This window comes from Diospyros lotus, chromosome 12 (assembly GCF_014633365.1).
Source record: "Diospyros lotus cultivar Yz01 chromosome 12, ASM1463336v1, whole genome shotgun sequence".
Classification (NCBI taxonomy): domain Eukaryota; kingdom Viridiplantae; phylum Streptophyta; class Magnoliopsida; order Ericales; family Ebenaceae; genus Diospyros; species Diospyros lotus.
The window spans coordinates 28,408,438-28,426,069 of record NC_068349.1 but is presented as its reverse complement, the minus strand read 5'-3'; the positions used below and the strand labels follow the sequence as shown (position 1 = coordinate 28,426,069).

At 37.3% G+C, this 17,632-nt stretch overlaps 1 protein-coding gene across 2 annotated transcripts in view; it reads left to right on the top strand.

The window, feature by feature from the left end:
- The first annotated feature begins 288 nt into the window (after positions 1-288).
- The window catches only part of LOC127787181 (uncharacterized), a 35,034-nt gene continuing 17,690 nt past the window's right edge, over positions 289-17,632 (top strand). Inside the window, exons 1-16 of one of the 2 annotated variants that reach the window (XM_052315088.1) lie at positions 289-429; positions 515-2,239; positions 2,515-2,838; positions 2,965-3,201; positions 3,305-3,425; positions 3,492-3,649; positions 3,810-4,443; positions 7,924-7,988; positions 8,090-8,191; positions 8,966-9,108; positions 9,848-9,903; positions 11,829-12,493; positions 13,815-14,005; positions 14,157-14,457; positions 15,359-15,619; positions 15,698-15,807. In XM_052315088.1, coding sequence (XP_052171048.1) covers positions 560-2,239; positions 2,515-2,838; positions 2,965-3,201; positions 3,305-3,425; positions 3,492-3,649; positions 3,810-4,443; positions 7,924-7,988; positions 8,090-8,191; positions 8,966-9,108; positions 9,848-9,903; positions 11,829-12,493; positions 13,815-14,005; positions 14,157-14,457; positions 15,359-15,619; positions 15,698-15,807 — 5,048 coding nt within the window. In that variant the 5' untranslated portion in view covers positions 289-429; positions 515-559. The remainder of the gene's footprint in view (positions 430-514; positions 2,240-2,514; positions 2,839-2,964; positions 3,202-3,304; positions 3,426-3,491; positions 3,650-3,809; positions 4,444-7,923; positions 7,989-8,089; positions 8,192-8,965; positions 9,109-9,847; positions 9,904-11,828; positions 12,494-13,814; positions 14,006-14,156; positions 14,458-15,358; positions 15,620-15,697; positions 15,808-17,632) is intronic. The other variant, XM_052315089.1, reaches the window with a different exon arrangement.

The following is a 17,632-nucleotide window of genomic DNA, read 5'->3' as shown; positions in this document are numbered from 1 at the left end:
CTGCTGCTGCAACAACTTCTCCATCTTTCTTGTATTCGATCTCTTCTCATGCAGCCATTTCTCCACTTCCTCATCTTTCGTCTCTTTTGCCAGATTTACTACAATTTCATCTTCTTTCGCCTCTTTTGCCACAACCACATATTTCTTACCCCTCTTATGAACATTCAACACTTTTTTATTGAAGATTCAATTTGACACAATTTATACTAGAAAAAAAAAAGAAGAAGTTTCTTTTCTAACGGAGGCATTTTTGTCTAATCAATTTTTAAAAATTCTAGTTTTGTAAAGATTTTAAAAGTATCATATTTTTCCAACCAAAGTCCTATTTTTCCAAATTTCTCAGGAAAATAAAGGTATTACTATATATGGCCGGCGGGGGGAGATTTTTCTCTCATCACCGACGCCGAAAGCCTGGCCGACGAAGTTCCGGTAATGAAGGCTAGCCTACAGTAGACTAGACGAATATGCAGAGACATGGCGAATTTACATATCTATTTGTGGTTTAATTTTGCAGCAGAAGACGAAGGAGGAGAAGATTTGAGGAAAGGAAAAGGAGGAGATGACTAGGCAGCTTAACAGGCCACTTCTGGACCAGATGGAGCTCGATCTCGATGCCTTTCTGGCTTCACGGACTGCAACCGATACCGGAGCCTCCGAGAACGACGGCGACGACGATGACGACATCCCTCACCGTACCGTTGACGAAATTCTCCTAAACGATTCCGATTCCGGCTCATACTCTCCTCCTTCGCCCTCTCCTCTGCATAATTCCTTCCTTCGTCGCCACGGAGATAATGATGACGATGACGATAGTGAAAATGGAGATGCGCGTTCTCGCGGCCACGACACAGCGCCAGTACAGAACCCTAAAACCCTCTCCCAGTCTCGAGCTGATGAAACCCTAAGATCCTTACCTTTTGGCGAGTCGAAATCTGGATTTGGTTCGATTGATAGGACGGTGAAATCGGGTGATTCTTTCACACTAGGAGGTCGTCGTAGTGCTTTGCACGCCTTTCCGCCCTTGTTTGGCGGTGTTAGGTCAACTGCAAAACCCGGGGCTGCGCTTGCGGCTGCTGCGGCGGCTTCCCGATCGATTCCAACTCCGCACGCCGCTGCAATTAAATCAAGAAGAGCAATCAGTTCTACTTTTCGTGATGGCCTGCTTGAAGAATTGGGGTTAGAAGTTGTTGATTCCGAATTTAGCTTGTCGGAGGCTGCTGGTAGTTTCGATGGGGCTGGTTGTGAAGTTAGTCAATCTGATGTGCAATTAGTGGAAAAAGATGTTCACTATGATGATTCTCAATCCATAGGAGGAGAATTAACCACGAATGGGGAAGTTAATGGTGAGATATTCTCCAGGGAACAAGAGATTCGCGAGACTTCAAATGAGAGTGGCGGAGCCCCTTCTGTTGAACAGACACAGGAAGAACCAGCACAAGGAACTACAGTGGACTTATTAAGGATTAATAATTCAAATCAAGTTTTATCTAGCTCCTATATGGGACCACACATCGATCATCCTCCAAAAACCGGGCAAGACTTGGATTTGGATTTGAAAGAGAAAACCTCAGCATTGATTCCCAAAGATTTTAAGGATGAACGTGTTCCATCTCCAGCAGCGGATGAAATTTGTTGTGGTGATGTTTCAGACCTTACTGCTGCTTCTGAAAGTAGAGAGAAGGGGATTACATCTTCGCCCAGGTCGGAAAATGGAAGAAAGACTGAGGATGAATTGGCAATTGTAGCATCAGAAACATCAGAACCTGGATGGACCACGCCTCATTCTAGGGTTGGTGGAACAAGTCTTGCGGAAGATGACATTGGTTCCACAATTGATGTTATTGGTCTGGTTGAAGAAGACCAAGGGAGTCCATGGGAGAGGAAGAGTAGTAGCGGGACAGAAAAGAAATCACGCCCCCCTTTGAAGCCCCTTGAATTAGCCGAAGAACTTGAGCAGAAACACGCCTTTAGCATATTGGATTTGGAAAATGATATTGCTGCTCAACCAATGAGGCTTGAAGGTGTGCGGAGGGGATCAACTGCCCTGGGTTACTTTGATGTTAATGCCAAAAACACCATCACATGGACCATCTCATCTCAGGCATTTAGGCGAGACCATGGATCTCCACAAGTTGTTGCAGTTCACCTCAACTTCATTGCAGTGGGAATGTCGAAAGGGGTAGTTGTAGCTGTGCCCAGTAAATACTCTTCTCATTTTGCTGACAACATGGATGCAAAGGTCAGTTTTATATTTAGCTCCCGCATGTTTGAACTCAGGTCCATGTGGCTGCGGCTTACTCTAGCTACAGTTGAATAGGTTTTTACAAATACGGTAAATTCTTAAATAAAAAAGTATTAGTTGATAGATATCAGTGTTGCAGAGAAATTATTACCTTATATTAGAGGGAAATCTTGTAGTCAAACCATCTAGCACAAGTATGGTTTGATATTGAATAGCATACATTGTAATGGAATTATCTTTTTTCCCACTAAACTGTGTTATCAAAATGCCAGATCTTGATACTTGGATCACAAGGGGATAATTCTCACTCCCCAGTAACAGCTATGTGCTTCAATCAGCAGGGAGATCTACTTTTTGCAGGATATGGTAATGGGCAGATCACTGTTTGGGATCTGCAGAAGGGATCTGCGATCAAAGTTATTACTGGGATACATGATGCTCCTGTAGTGCATATGTTATATCTGGGACAGGATTCTCAAGTCACACGCCAAGTCAGTCGACAATTTAGGGTAGTTAGTGGAGATAGTAAGGGTTTGGTTTGGTTGATTACTTTCACATTGGTTCCATGGGTAAATAGATTATCCTACAGTACAACAGTAAGGCACTTTTCCTGTCTTAATAATATCCTGCTTGGAGGTTTCTCTTTTAGACCCTCGTTCTGAACTGATGTGAATAGATTATGCTACTCAGATTAACAACCTAATCTTACTCCTTCTTAACAGTGCCTTCTTGATGGACGAACAACAGGGAAAGCATTATGTGCTTCTTCACTGCTTTCTGACGAATTCTGTGGAGGTGCTTTGATGTCCCAGGGGAATGCTACAGGATCAAGCAGTGGTATCAGTAGCATGATGGGGGGTGTGCTTGGAGGGGATGCCAGTTGGAAGTTCCTAAATGAAAAGTCTTCTTTGGTTGAAGATGGTGTGATCATATTTGCCACTTATCAACATGCTCTGGTGGTACGAAGTGTTTATTAGAGGATTGCATAGTTTATTTGTCTAGTATATTATCTTGCTGTTGGTTTTTCTTGTTTTTGTGTTAACATAATCATTACTTGCTAAGGCAAGGGTGAGTCCTAGTGTGGTGGTCTATGCTCAACTTTCAAGGCCTGATGGCGTTAGGGAGGGCTCCATGCCCTACACTGCTTGGAAATGCATGGGACAGCAGCAAATTTCTTCCTCTGGTATTTTCTAACGTGTTTGATTGAATTTCATATTGAGAGTGTTCTGAACATATGATTTATTTGCAGAAGATATGCCCAAGGAAGCATCAGAAAAAGTTTCATTGCTTGCAATTGCTTGGGATCGGAAAGTTCAAGTAGCAAAACTGGTAAAATCAGAACTTAAAATATATGGTAAATGGACCCTTGAGAGTTCAGCAATAGGCGTGGAATGGTTGGATGACCAGGTAACTATTTTGTTTTATGTTTTAATTTTTTGTGATGTTTGCTTATATGTTTGCCCTTTATTATATGGGAAATAAATTAGCTTTTAGTCTGGGTTGTGATGACTTTTGTCTTCTATTCCATCAAAATAGAAGGAATAATAGGGATTTTATACTTGTCCAGATGTTGGTGGTTCTCACATCAAATGGGCAACTTTGTTTGTTTTCAAAAGATGGTACTATTATTCACCAGACAAGTTTTAATGTTGATGGATCTGAAGGAGATGATCTTGTTTCGTATCATACCCAGTTCTCAAATGTCTTTGGGAACCCTGAGAAAGCTTATCATAATTCTGTAGCTGTCAGAGGGGCTAGTATATACATTCTTGGACCTATGCATCTTGTTGTGTGCCGGCTTCTCCCATGGAAGGAACGGATTCTAGTTTTGCGGAAAGCAGGTGATTGGATGGGTGCATTGAACATGGCGATGACTCTTTATGATGGTCAAGCACATGGTGTTATTGACCTTCCTAGGAGCATGGAGGCTGTACAGGAGGCCATCATGCCATACCTTGTAGAACTGCTTGTATCATACGTAGATGAAGTGTTTTCTTATATATCAGTTGCTTTTTGCAACCAAATTGAGAAGGTGGAAAAAATGGATGACTCAGAGAGTAGAGCTAGTTCTGTCCATTCAGAGATCAAAGAGCAGTTCACCCGTGTGGGTGGAGTGGCTGTTGAATTCTGTGTTCATATCAAGAGAACTGATGTCCTCTTCGATGAAGTTCTTTCCAAATTTGTGGCTGTTAAGCAAAGAGGTATGCCCCAGATGTTTATATTTTTGTATAAATATATTTTTTCTTTGCAAAAAAAAAAAAAAAAAAAAAATTATGTTGGTCTTTTCCGTTAAAGGAAAGTTGACTAAAGTCTTCCAAGGAGATAGAAATAACTAATTAGCCAAAACTTGCTCTTGAATGACAGATAAAACACATTTAATTTCATTTCTAACACCATATAGCTCTTCTTTAGACATCCCTAACACTATTTTTTCCAGGACTTCCCCTCACCATCTTTCTAAGGTATTTGTTTTCTAGGTACATGACCCAAAAAAAAAAATGCCAAACAGAAACTGATTTTCAGATTTATTGAGAAGTTTGAATTTTATCGATTAACCTCCTCAGGTTTGAAATCTGTTGGACTATTATGTTGCTGTAAACTTCTATTAAGATCATGTCCCAACCATTAGTTATATGCTTTCATATTGCTTTTTGAACAGTCAGTAATAACAGTTTTGTGAAAGCATATAAATAATGGTTGTAGCAGGTCTTGATGGAAGCTTGACGGAGCATAACATGACAACATTTTTCAAAGTTTAGCCTTTGACGGAAGCATAACATTGTAACGTATTCCAAGGTTTAAGAAGTGAATTGATAAAATCAGAACTTCAGAATAAAATTGAAAAATTGACAAAAGTTTGACATTTTTTTTATTTACCTTTGGTTTTTTTCAATTAACCATATTTCCGTCTTCTTCTCCTTGTTGATTTCACCAATTAAGAATAAGATTTTCATCAAAAAATCTAAGGGCTCATTCATATATATAAATTGGAGAGATATGAATGAAGATATGACCTTAAAATATGAATATTTTATTATATGTGCAAGATTTACATCATTAGTCCCATAATATAACTGCGAGATGTCATCTAAATCTAGCATTAAGGGCACTAACACTAACAGAACAAGTGTATGAATTGCTTATATACAGGTTATTAAGGACACGTGTCATCAAGCAAAAATATGTGTTAGGACTTGAGGAGATATTGAGACTTATACAATTAGCGTCACACCCCTCTCTACAGGTTGTGTAAATGGCCATGATACCTACTAAATTGTCATTTGAAATGACAAAATTTGAAGTGTAAGTATTTCAAATGACATAATTTGAAATCTCTCTATCCAAATGCAACCGTAGGTTACATCAATTATTTGCGTTGAGCCTTACTTCTTTATTTTTGTTATGGATGAGGTCAAAAACACATCCAAAGAGAAGTGCTTGGGTGTATGTTATTTGCAGAAGATATTCTCTTGATAGATGAGACAAATGGCATGAATAATAAATTTGAATTATGGAGAAACACCTAAGAATCCAAAGGTTTTAAACTAAGTAGGTCAAAAACTGAATCCAAAGGTTTTAAACAAGAGGGGATGGTATTAATTTGAAACTTGGAGATAAAATTATTTCAAACTCAAGATCAATTTCGATATTTTGGATCAATTACACAAAAAGAAGGGGAGTATGGGGGATATTACTCTCAAAATAAAGGCAGAATGGTTAGAGAGGAGAAGTGCAATTGTAAATTTTGTCAGACCTCTGAGTCTGACAAGGAATTCTCACTGGTTCGATGAGAATTGGGTAAGAAATTAAGGGAGGGATTGAGGAGAATTTTAGGGAGAAATAGAAGAGAGAGAGAGAGATGTTTGGGAGGATTCTGGAATGTTTCTATTGATAATTCATGCTTTGGATAAGGCTAAATTAGGCCTTATAAACTGGTTACAATAGCCACTAAATGATTCTCTCCGTACAATGACCTGGCCATCTCTACCTTCTAGAACAATTTTGTTATAATTACCAAGGTACAACCCCCCTCCCCAGCTTAACAACCATGGTACAACTCTTCCTAGCCTTAGGTACATTACAAATTTCTTTAAAGCTAAAAGGAAACTTTTATCAAATGGCTATAAGTTCATCTTTGTTTTATGGCTTAGAATGCTAGGCAGTTAAGCCCCTACTTGTACAAAATATGAGTGTAATCGAGATGATAAATGTTATAATGGATGTATAGCCATACAAAAAAGACAAAATAAGAAACGGATTATACATAATAAGATTGGAGTGGTGCCTATTGAAAATAAGTTAAGGGTCACTATTAAGATGAATTGGACATGGGAAACAACCGATAGAAACACCTATGAGGTGAGTGGATGAAATGAAGGAAATTTGAAGCAAAAAAGGGAGAGCAAGACTAAAGAAAACTTGGTAGGACACCCTTAAACAAGACATAGGACATAATGACCTTACAAACAGGACATGGCCATGGATAGAGATGGTTGAAGGTCTAGAATTCATGTAGCTAATCTCATCTAATGGAATTAAGACTTATGATTGTTGTTGATGTTGTGGACTTTTCTCTAAACACTAATGGCAAGGAATGTTGCAATCAGGTGCATCCTCTTGCTTGATTGAGCCTGAAGCTTAGGGAAGAATGCTATACTCATCCAATCTAAATTGACATGTTCATCTTGATAAGTAGGGGTGTGCAAATAGTCGGTTGACGGTTTGGTTACTGAATCGACTGAAATCCATCAACCGATTAAACCAAACCGATCAATTAACCTAAAAAACTGAACTAACCGGTAATCGAAAAAACCGAACCGATTAGATTGAAGAAACGCAAAAAAAAATCGAAGAAAATCGAATTAACCAATAGACTAACAAATGCAAAAAAACGACATTATTTTAAAGTTTGGTTGGTTCGGTTAGTTTAGTTATTTCGACCAAAAAAACTGAATCGAAAACCGAACTTTTGAGAAAAATTAACCTAACCGAACCGACAAGTTCGTTCGATTCGGTTTGGTTAGTTTGGGTAAACCAAACTTTTGCTCTCCCCTACCGATAAGGTACTTGAGGTCTTCAAAGAAATTCCTCTTTAAAAAACTCTCTAATCAGGCTTAAAGACCCAGGCTTTGTATGGTTCCAGTAGAAACCGGTTATCCCTTACCCAATCTCATTTTTTGTTCTTGTAGCAGAATCATGTATTCAATTCTTTGTTTCTTGATGGGATTGTATGGTGTTAGCATTCACAATCCATCATCTGGATAAAGCAAGTGTTCTAACCAATTTTCGTTAAGAACAATTAGTCTCTTCTATCTTTGAGATCCTACCAAACTCTTGCTTCTTGTCTAGACTTCTTGGCATATCGGCTTCTAATAGATCCCCACTAGCTTCCAAGTAGTCAAAGGCTGAATACATTCCAATATCCTCTCCTCCTACACATCTGAAAAGTTAATCTCTTCCAGCTTGTGTAGAAGTTCTTTACTGTAGGCTTTCTCACATGTCAGGTTTGAATTGCCAATTCCTATCACTAGAGAACAAATTGAATCATGGCTGCATTTTGTCAACTTCAATTTATTTCAGCTTCAAATCAGTTAGCACCTTGTCCTTTTGTGATAAACTCAATAGTACCTATAAATAATCTTGTTAATAACCTTTCTGATGTTCTTTTTTTTCTTGTACAGACACATTCTTGGAGCTTTTGGAGCCATATATATTGAAAGACATGCTTGGGTCCTTGCCTCCTGAGGTTGTCTTTACTTTTATATGCTCAGACTCCTAGATGTATGGTATTGGTTTTACTTGCTTTGCTTACCTTCTTAATGTCTATTTTTCCTAATGGGGGCAAAGATTATGCAAGCATTGGTGGAGCACTACAGCATGAAAGGTTGGTTGCAGCGGGTCGAACAGTGTGTGCTCCATATGGATATTTCTTCCTTGGATTTCAACCAGGTCTTGTTGTATTCACTTTTCACAGGTTCTGTTCATTATTATTTGAGTTGATTGACAGAATCAAGAGATACTTAGTTGATGGATGCATTAAATACATTTGAAGCATGGACACAAATACAGCATATGGAAGTGACATCCCACTAATAAGTTATGACTAATCTGGAAAATATGATTTATATTTGATGAAAAAGGTAATATCATCATATTAAGCCTTGATGATATATCTAGTGGGATTATAAAATTATGCTGAATATATGACAATAAGTTAATCTAGATATTGTGTTAATGAGTCAAAATGCATACAATTACATAAGCTATGATGTTGCATATGCCATTTTTTTCTAAATCTGTAAACTTTCTAACTAATAGAAGAGAATATTAAGGGTTATGTTGTGCTAATCTTATTCAAAGTTTAAACTTATTATATCCGACTTATCTTCTGCTTGCATATATCTCATTTCACGTCTTACCGATCAGAAAAAGTTATAGCTTACTTTTCTACACTCTTTGCTTATGGGGGGAAAAAAGACAAAGCATCTCACTTCTCCTTTAGGAAGTCAGAATTGGAAACTTCTGTGGCCATTGTTCATGTGACCTGTAGCATCTGAATATTATCTGAAATAATGATCTTTTAGAAGTAAATGTAGCTGTTATAATTTTGCAAAAGTAAACATGTCTTAGCATGCAATTACGATTAAATCACATATGAATATATTTCCCTTGTAGCTTATATTTCTCAATGATAAGTTGTAATTGTTCTTCTTTGTCTTGTAGGTTGTCCGGCTATGTAGAGAGCACAGATTATATAGTGCACTAGTATATCTATTCAATAGAGGTTTAGATGATTTCAGGTCTCCTTTAGAGGAGCTCTTGATTGTTTTCCTAAATAGCCAGAGAGATGCTGCCGCCGCCCTTGGGTATGTTTCTTGATTCAGTTTTCTAATTACAAGATGGTGGAATGGATTTGGTCACTGTATCTGCTGTAGTCTTGTTTCTAAAGATCTGTCCCCCTGTCCCCAAGAAAAAAACAAGGATGTGAGTGCCCGTGTGTAATTTGATGGGCATGGCATCAAGGAAATTGGGGTACTTAGTGTCAAGTTTGAGAGAACACTGGTAAACCTGTTTCTTTTCTATATTTTTCTGTTCCTATTAATAATTGATGGAGAAGGGTTTTATGAAATATCTCTCTCAATGATATATTGTCAAAATTGCTTTAATTTAAATCTAGGTATAAGTTATTGGAGTAAAGACATCGACTGTTCTAACTTCTAAGTTCAGCCATCTATGTAAAACAAGGTTGCAATGTGGCTTTTTTAAGTTTATTTCCAGTGAACTCTGCTTTTATCAATACAATTTATTGTGAAACCTTCAATGCCTGTTAATTGGGTGCTTGAGTAGGACTTCTGGGAATGTGATCCTACCCTGGCCCGATAGCCTAGGGTAAACATTCACATCACATTATGTATAGATATTACATTCAAGAGTTATTTTCCCCTTTTCATGAGAAGGTTAAGATGGTCTTTTTAATAAAGAGGATAATTATGATTATCAATTCAGGAATTTGTCTCCAATATATAAATATATATTAATTATATATTCCTGGTTTTGAAATACAACTTTAGTCTGGTAACTCATTTTCATGGCCTGCAAAAACAGGTACAGGATGCTTGTTTACCTGAAGTACTGCTTTTCTGGTCTTGCATTTCCCCCAGGTATGGTTTGAGATTCCATTGCTGTTCTCAACTGACCAATGAAATATTGCCAGAGAATATCACATTTTAGTTTTTCTTGAAGTTGCTAATCTTATGTTCCTTTATGGAACAAGAAACAACAGAATCTGTATCTTCAAACTGATTGTTCATGTGATATTTGATGTGAATATGGGCATTATTAACATCTATGTAAACACTTTAGTTGAATGAATAGTGATGATCTACATGGCTAGGGTATTGTTTCATCTACTAGTTTTACTTGTACTTGTTATTTCACATACTGCATGTTTACTTGGAATGAAAATGACTGAAAAAGGAGAATGTCATAATTTATTGATGCACCAAAATATGTATTAAATGAAATTAAGATGAGGGTGTTATGGTGGATGTGTTACTATACTAGAAAATATAGAATTAGAAACAAGATTATCCTTATGTATGAAGTGCAATTAAGATGAGGGTGTTAAGTTGGATGTGTGGCCATACTAGAAAATATAGAACTAGAGATGAGATTATCCTTACGGTGGATGTGTTACCATAGATGTGTGGTCATATAAGGCATGATAAAATTAGAAATAAAATTATTTTCATTAAGGTTGGAGTGACACTTATTAATGATAAAATGCATCAGACATGATTAAAATTGTTTGGATATGTGAGAAGAATACTGGTGACGCACTCGTGAGGAGAGTGGATAGGATGGAAGAAGTTTATAGCAAAAGAGATAGAAGACGGAAAAAACCCTAGTGGGAAACTCTTAAGCATGACATGAGATGTAATGGCTATACAAGGTATGATCATGGATAGAGATGATTGGCAAGCTAGAATCCATGAAGACGATGGGATTAATGCCTGGTGTTGTTATACCAAAAGATGTATTAACTCGACCCTTTTCTCCTGTAGATATTCTAGTTTCAGTTGTTTAGCATTCAAGGACAGGCATGAACTACCATGGAAAACTCTGTTGACATAAGCATTTGGATTGACTGTCTTCTTCAAAATGTTTTTTCAGAATAGCAAGATCTTCCCATAATCAGATGTTCTTAGTGCACCATGACTCCACACATGATATCAACATATGCATAGATGCCAGAGTTGCAACTTTGTTGTTGCATTAACAGAATGACAGCTAGTTGTTGTAGCGGAGAATAACATGTGAATATGAAAACATACAAAATAATTAACATTTTTTTGCTAAGCAAAATAATTAGCATTTTACCTTAAAAATGACGAACTTGTCAGTATCTCTTCACCTACTTTTCTGTCACTTATTCCTGCTTCTTCTACTTCTCTCTCTTAAAGCACTCTCAGAATTTGCCTTTTCACACTGCGTAACTTAACCACTGCACCTTCCTTCACCTGCTGCATGCCCCCTTTTATAGAGAGATTAAAATCTCAAGTTAAGCCACATCCGTGATGGCCACCCTACTTTGAGGGGTCCATATGGTGAATTCTTGCGGGAATGCTTTCAATTAGAAATGAAAGCTTGCAAGCTTGCCAGACTTTTGGATGAACATCTTCTTCTTTTTTTTTTAATTTTTTTTTTCTTTTTTATACATCTTCCCTTGTACATGCATGCAATCATTGCATTGCTCAAGATATTTATATCGATTCATTCCCTTGCAATATGGGGTTTATGTTTTTATTTATTCATTTATTTCTCCTTGCAGTTGCACGCCCTTGCACATCCAGGCTAGTTCCATTAGCCTAGTTAGTTTTACTTTATAAAATTCTAACTAAGGAATCAAATTCTACATAAGTTTTTTCTTTATATAACTGTTCCCTTATTTTATTAATGTTATTATTATTATAAATACTTCTTATTTATTTTGCCTAATATTCGGGGTATTACAGTCTGCATTATCTGGACTTTAACCTTGTGGACTTATTGTGGAGCATTAAGAGTTACATTTTGCATTGTGCAGGGCATGGAACTCTGCCCCCTACACGCTTGCCATCTCTCAGGATAGAGCTTGTGCAGTTCCTATTGGAGGATTCTAATGCTCCAAACTCATTAACCAATACAAGCAACTTGTCCACAGAAGCATATTTGAACTTATACCATCTCTTAGAATTAGATGCCGAAGCTACCTTAGATGTTTTGAGATGTGCATTTGTAGAAGATGAAATTCCATATTCTGACCACTCACACGATTCAATCAATAGAAACATGGAGGCAGAAGAAGAAAATGATTCAGTGGCTGCTAGTCAAAATGTTTTGGTGCAGAAGACGGTAGATGCTCTTATTTATGTTATCAGCAAGGGGTCCCTCAAAACGAACAACTCTACCAGCAGTGGTGGTGTTGGGTTTTCAGAACGTTGGCCATCCAAGAAAGATATAGGTCTTATTTTTGAGTTTATTTCATACTATGTTTCCTGGAAGAAAGCTAATGTTTCAAGCAATATATTGAGTCAAATTCTTGAGTACTTCACATATGATGGTAATCTTCCACCAAGTGTATCAAGGCAAACTGTTGAAGCTTCAAGAAAAAGAGAGAAGCAGGTCCTTGCCCTTCTGGAAGTAGTGCCTGAAACAGACTGGGATGCCTCTTACTTGTTAAAGCTGTGTGAGGGGGCTCAATTTTACCAGGTACATATACAATATTTGTTTTTCACTAAGAAGGAAGGGTACTTCTGAGGGGGTGCCTTGTCATATTGTGTACCGGCTGGCATTTTCAAATATTTGTCAGACATTCGTCCAACATGGCCTATTATGTTGTGATTTGTCTAGAATTGGAAACTTTGTCAAGACCTATAGGCATAGTAAGGAAATGCATAGCCGTAAATTACTTAAGCAAATGGAGATCACAATGCAAGATCAAAAGATTAAATCAGTAATCAATTATAAAAGAGAAAAGAATGGGAATATATCTATAAAGATATCCCCCCCACCCCCCGGGTGGGATTAAGGTTTCTGATTGTTGTTGTTGTATCCTTCTACCTTTAGATATTTTTTGTTTTCAATTTCAAGAATTCTGAAATTGAAGCTTTGAATTTGTTCATGATTGTTGATTCTAAAAGTATATTAAAAAATTTATATTCAAGCGTGTTTCTTAATATGTAGAATTTAAGAGATGATTTCTTGATGTTTTGATAGAATATAAATTATTTTTAATAAAAAATTAAAGAAATAGTTATTTTTTCCACATCTACTTGTAAAATATATATTCATCAATTAATGTGTCCTTACCAAATGCATCTTCTCATTTTGCATCCATGGTGGCATCACGGGAAGCAAAAATAGGAGTCAATACCGAAAACAAAATGAGAAGCACATGCCCAAAAATACAGGGGAAACAAGAAGATGAGAAAATGTTTAACAATCCAAGCAAAAACTTAACCAAATTCTCATAAAAACTTTTGCAATACTAAAAAAAATAAAAATTAGTGAAACTTATTAAAAATTTTATGATGATACTTTAATAAATGTTTTAATAGATCATAAAAGATATCTAATTTAACCTTAAAAAAACATAAAAATGAGCATGTTATGTTTCCTAATAAATTTTGTATAATCCTTTACAAGTTGCCTTGAGTTTTCTTAAAGTTTCTCTTTTGCATCTTAATGTTTACTCTGCACTTCTAAAAATTTCCCCCATAAGCCTCCAGGGAAATTTCTCAAAAATTACCACAAATTGCTTAATTGTTCTCAAATGCGCTTTCAGGGAACTGCATTTTTTCCACTCATGTTGAGTTTTTTGGTAGTTATGATGTACCATAGCCATGCTTCTTAGGTTCTTTTTTTATAATGCATAATAGCGCACAGCCATATTTTAAACTTCTGTACATTTTGCTCATACTTTTTCACCTAGGCTTCTATGGCAGGCATGGTGTGTATATACATGTGTCCGCTTGCATACATGTACCTTTATACAGGTAATTTGTTTAATTGGTACAATTTTTGTATTTAGGTTTGTGGGTTAATCCATGCCATTAGACATCAGTATGTTGCTGCTTTGGACAGCTATATGAAAGATTTTGATGAGCCCATTCATGCCTTTTCCTTTATCAATGATACATTACAAAAGCCCAGTGATACCGAAGCTGATTCTTTTCGTTCAGCAGTCATTTCTCGAATTCCAGATCTCATTACCTTAAGCAGGTGATGCTTGTTTTTAATCTTTTTTTTAATGTTTTTTACTGTGGAGCTAGCATGTATCTTTGTTTCACATGTTAAGTTATATCAGGGCTCTCTTTTGTTCAGTCTTTCTTTTCCCCTTCTAACAAACATTATGCTTTCTGAGATTTTGCAGAGAGGGCACTTTCCTTCTGGTTATTGACCATTTCAGTACAGAATCTCAACATATCTTATCTGAACTGGAGCCTCATCCAAAGAGCCTTTTCCTTTATTTAAAAGCAGTTTTTGAGGTTCACTTATCAGGAACCCTCGACTTTTCTTGTTTGAGAAAAGGTGAGAGTCTAGAATTTCATCATGGAAGAAGCCGAAAGGATCAGTCAATGGAGACATATCTGGGAAGGATCTCTGACTTGCCAAAGTTGCTGCGTAACAATCCAGTTCAAGTAACAGATGAAATGATTGAGCTTTATCTTGAGGTGAATTTTTATGAAAAATTGAAAAAAGCGAAGACTTATTTTTTGGTGAATATCTTGTGTATGTATTTTGTCAGTTTGATTGGTGTGGTGAGTCATGCCCTATTTTCTTTGTTTTTGTTTACAAATAATTTATTCCTTATTTATTTTAATAATCTTGGGATCTCTATTCCACAGATCTTACTTCTCTTTCTGCTCTTTTCAATGACTATATTTAGTTTGTCCAATTTCATGTTACTTTCTTCTGAGTGTTCCCTTGTTAACTGGTTATGCCATGAGGAACCAGTCTCTAGATTGGCAGGGACATGATATAGGCTTCAAAAACTTTATTTTTTTTTTTTTTGTTGTTTTTTTCCCTGGCCGGAACATCATTCCCTAAGTGAGTTTTTAGGAAAAGGGGTAGAGGAAGACCAAGAAAAACCTGGTGGAAGGTTCTTAGGTATTGCATGAGTATAAGGCCTTTACATAAGATATGACCATAGATAGAAAATGATTGGCAAGCTGAAATTCATGCAATCTCACCTAGTGGGATTAAGGCTTGATATGTTGTTCTTGGAACACCTTTCTTCTCTCCCTCCTTTGTACTATTATCTATGTCAATCATAGCACTTATTTTAGAAATTGTACTTGCTATTTTTTTTCTAAATTCTCACCTACTTTATCACCAATCAAGCTATTTCAAACTACTTATGAATGTGGTATTTCTTAATGTTGTATGAAGTCCACTCATCTCTACAGCCTCTTTAGCTATGCTATTTGATTCTTGCCCACCTAGTGAAAAAAGAGTTCTCTGATTGACATCTTTAACTTCATTACAACATGGCGATCTAATAAGATCTTTTATCTGCTTCTCAAGTTACAGTGGTGATTAAAATCCTAAAGTTTGTGCATTCTGTTTTTGCAGTTATTATGTCAGTTTGAACGTGGGTCTGTTCTCATGTTTCTGGAGACTTTTGAAAACTATAGGGTCGAACACTGTTTACGGTTGTGCCAGGAATATGGGATCATAGATGCCGCTGCATTCTTACTGGAAAGGGTTGGTGATGTTGGGGGTGCCCTTCTGCTTACTCTCTCTAACCTTAATGAAAAATTCACCATACTTGATTCAAGTGTGGTTGCTGATGCTAGTATGGAGCATTTCAGCACAGTATTAAAGAAGCAGGAGGTCTGAAAAATGTCTCCCTCTGCATATTCAAATGGGCATTCATGTTCTGGAAGTTAATTTGAAACCTTCCTCTTGCAGGTTAATGACATTCTTGATATATTGCATGCTTGTGTTGGATTATGCCAGAGGAACACTCCCAGGTTGGATCCTGAGGAGTCTGAATCCCTGTGGTTTCGGTTGCTTGATTCGTAAGCCCCTATATCACAACTAAGCTTATTTTTCTGCATTTTAAAGTTACAGAAATCTTGTTTGGTGTAAAATAGCAGATTGGAAAGTTCTTCACAGCAGATTGTCCTGGTCTCCAGAATAATATTTGAATCGTGTGTCTCATTGAATATGAGCTCTGTGCATAAGTGCATTCACATTTCTGTCTGAACTTCCTTCCCATATACCAACTTCAGATTAATTTAATTGCAAGGAATTTTAGTTCTAGATACTTTGTCTCCTAGTTTCTCCTGTGAGAATTTCTTTCGAAGTTGGTTTGGTGGTTACATACAAGATTTTGGCTTTTATTAAGGGCATTCCCAGTGCTTGAGGTTCCTTGCTTTGCAAGGGTTGGGCGAGGGTCATTTTTGTAAAGTCTTACCTTGCTTTACAAGGAAATGTTTCCACGGTGATTCTATAAAACTCAAATTACTTGAAAATACTTTCTGTTTTAGTCTCCATGATAGGTGAATAAGGAAAAGTCTAGAGAGCCTGACGGGCTTACCAACCGCCCTATCGGAAGGGGGCAAAAAGACGATTTTGCTCCCGCCCACTTTGCAAAGTGGGCCACTACTGCTCTCTTCCTGCTCGCTTGTCTCCCTTCCATGGTCGTCGTCCTCGCCTCGCCTCCACCGCCATCGCTACCTCGTCTCGCCTCGCCCACCGTCGCTGCATTTTCAAGATGCGGCGAGGGGAGGCAAGGCGAGGGGCAGCGAGGCGATAGGGGCGAGGCGAGGGCGGCGGCCATGGAAGGGAGACGAACGAGCGAGTAGGGAGGAGAGCAGCAGTGGGCGGGGGCAAAATTGTCTTTTTGCCCCCTTTCTGTAAGGGGCTCGATAAGCCTGTCGGGCCCCGTAGAATGACTCAATGAATAATTGTGTAGTTGTGTAATTGAAAGAGACCATCATGACTATGTTTGATTGTCAAACATATTCAAAATAGTAGAAAAGACACAAAATTAACCATCCCCAGATATATTGTTGAGTCAAAGTCATTGTTTTGTAGGTGGTTACTTTAACATACTCTTGACTTATCCAATATAGAAGAAAAAATGCTTCCACAGTGTTTCTCCGTCTTGTAGGATGTTTTGGTGGAAATCTTAGAGTTTTGATTGTCCAGTAAATATTCATATATATATATATATTGGTTACCGGACATTTTTTAAATAAAATACATTTGGTTGTTTTATCCCACGGCTCTGATGCATTGGGGCATACTAGGCTGATAGTCTCCCTAGTTCCAAATGGTATCAACATTTCATTCCCATGAACTAATGCTACAATGAATCAAATTACTATAAATAAAACAATGTTACTTCTTGTTTTCTAGGAAAACAAAGCTAAGCAAGTGAATAAAGTAGTAAACTAGCATGTCGTGCTTTTTGACAAAATAAATAAATAGGAGAGGCTAGACACTAGGTTGCACGGAAACAGAAACGCGAAACATTTCTGATACGAAACGGAAACGTGGAAACGGTATTTTTCAAAAAAGTTAGGAAACGGAAACGTGAGGTAAACTGTAATTTTTAAAAATATAGGAGTGTATGTGAAATTAATTTATAATTTATAATTTATATGATATAAATAATATTAAGTTGCAACTTGCAAACCCTAGAGTTGCAGATCAAAGTTGTTGGATTTTGGAGCAGCTAGAGAAGACCCACGCCACCTCTTGCCAGAGTGTTCTGCCATTGTCACCGTTTTTGGCCAGAGTGTTCTGCCACTGTCGCCGCCTATCTTGCCATCGCCTCACTTCTCTCTACAATCTGGCCGCCGCCTTACCTCTCGCCCTCGTCGTCGAATGGTTTTG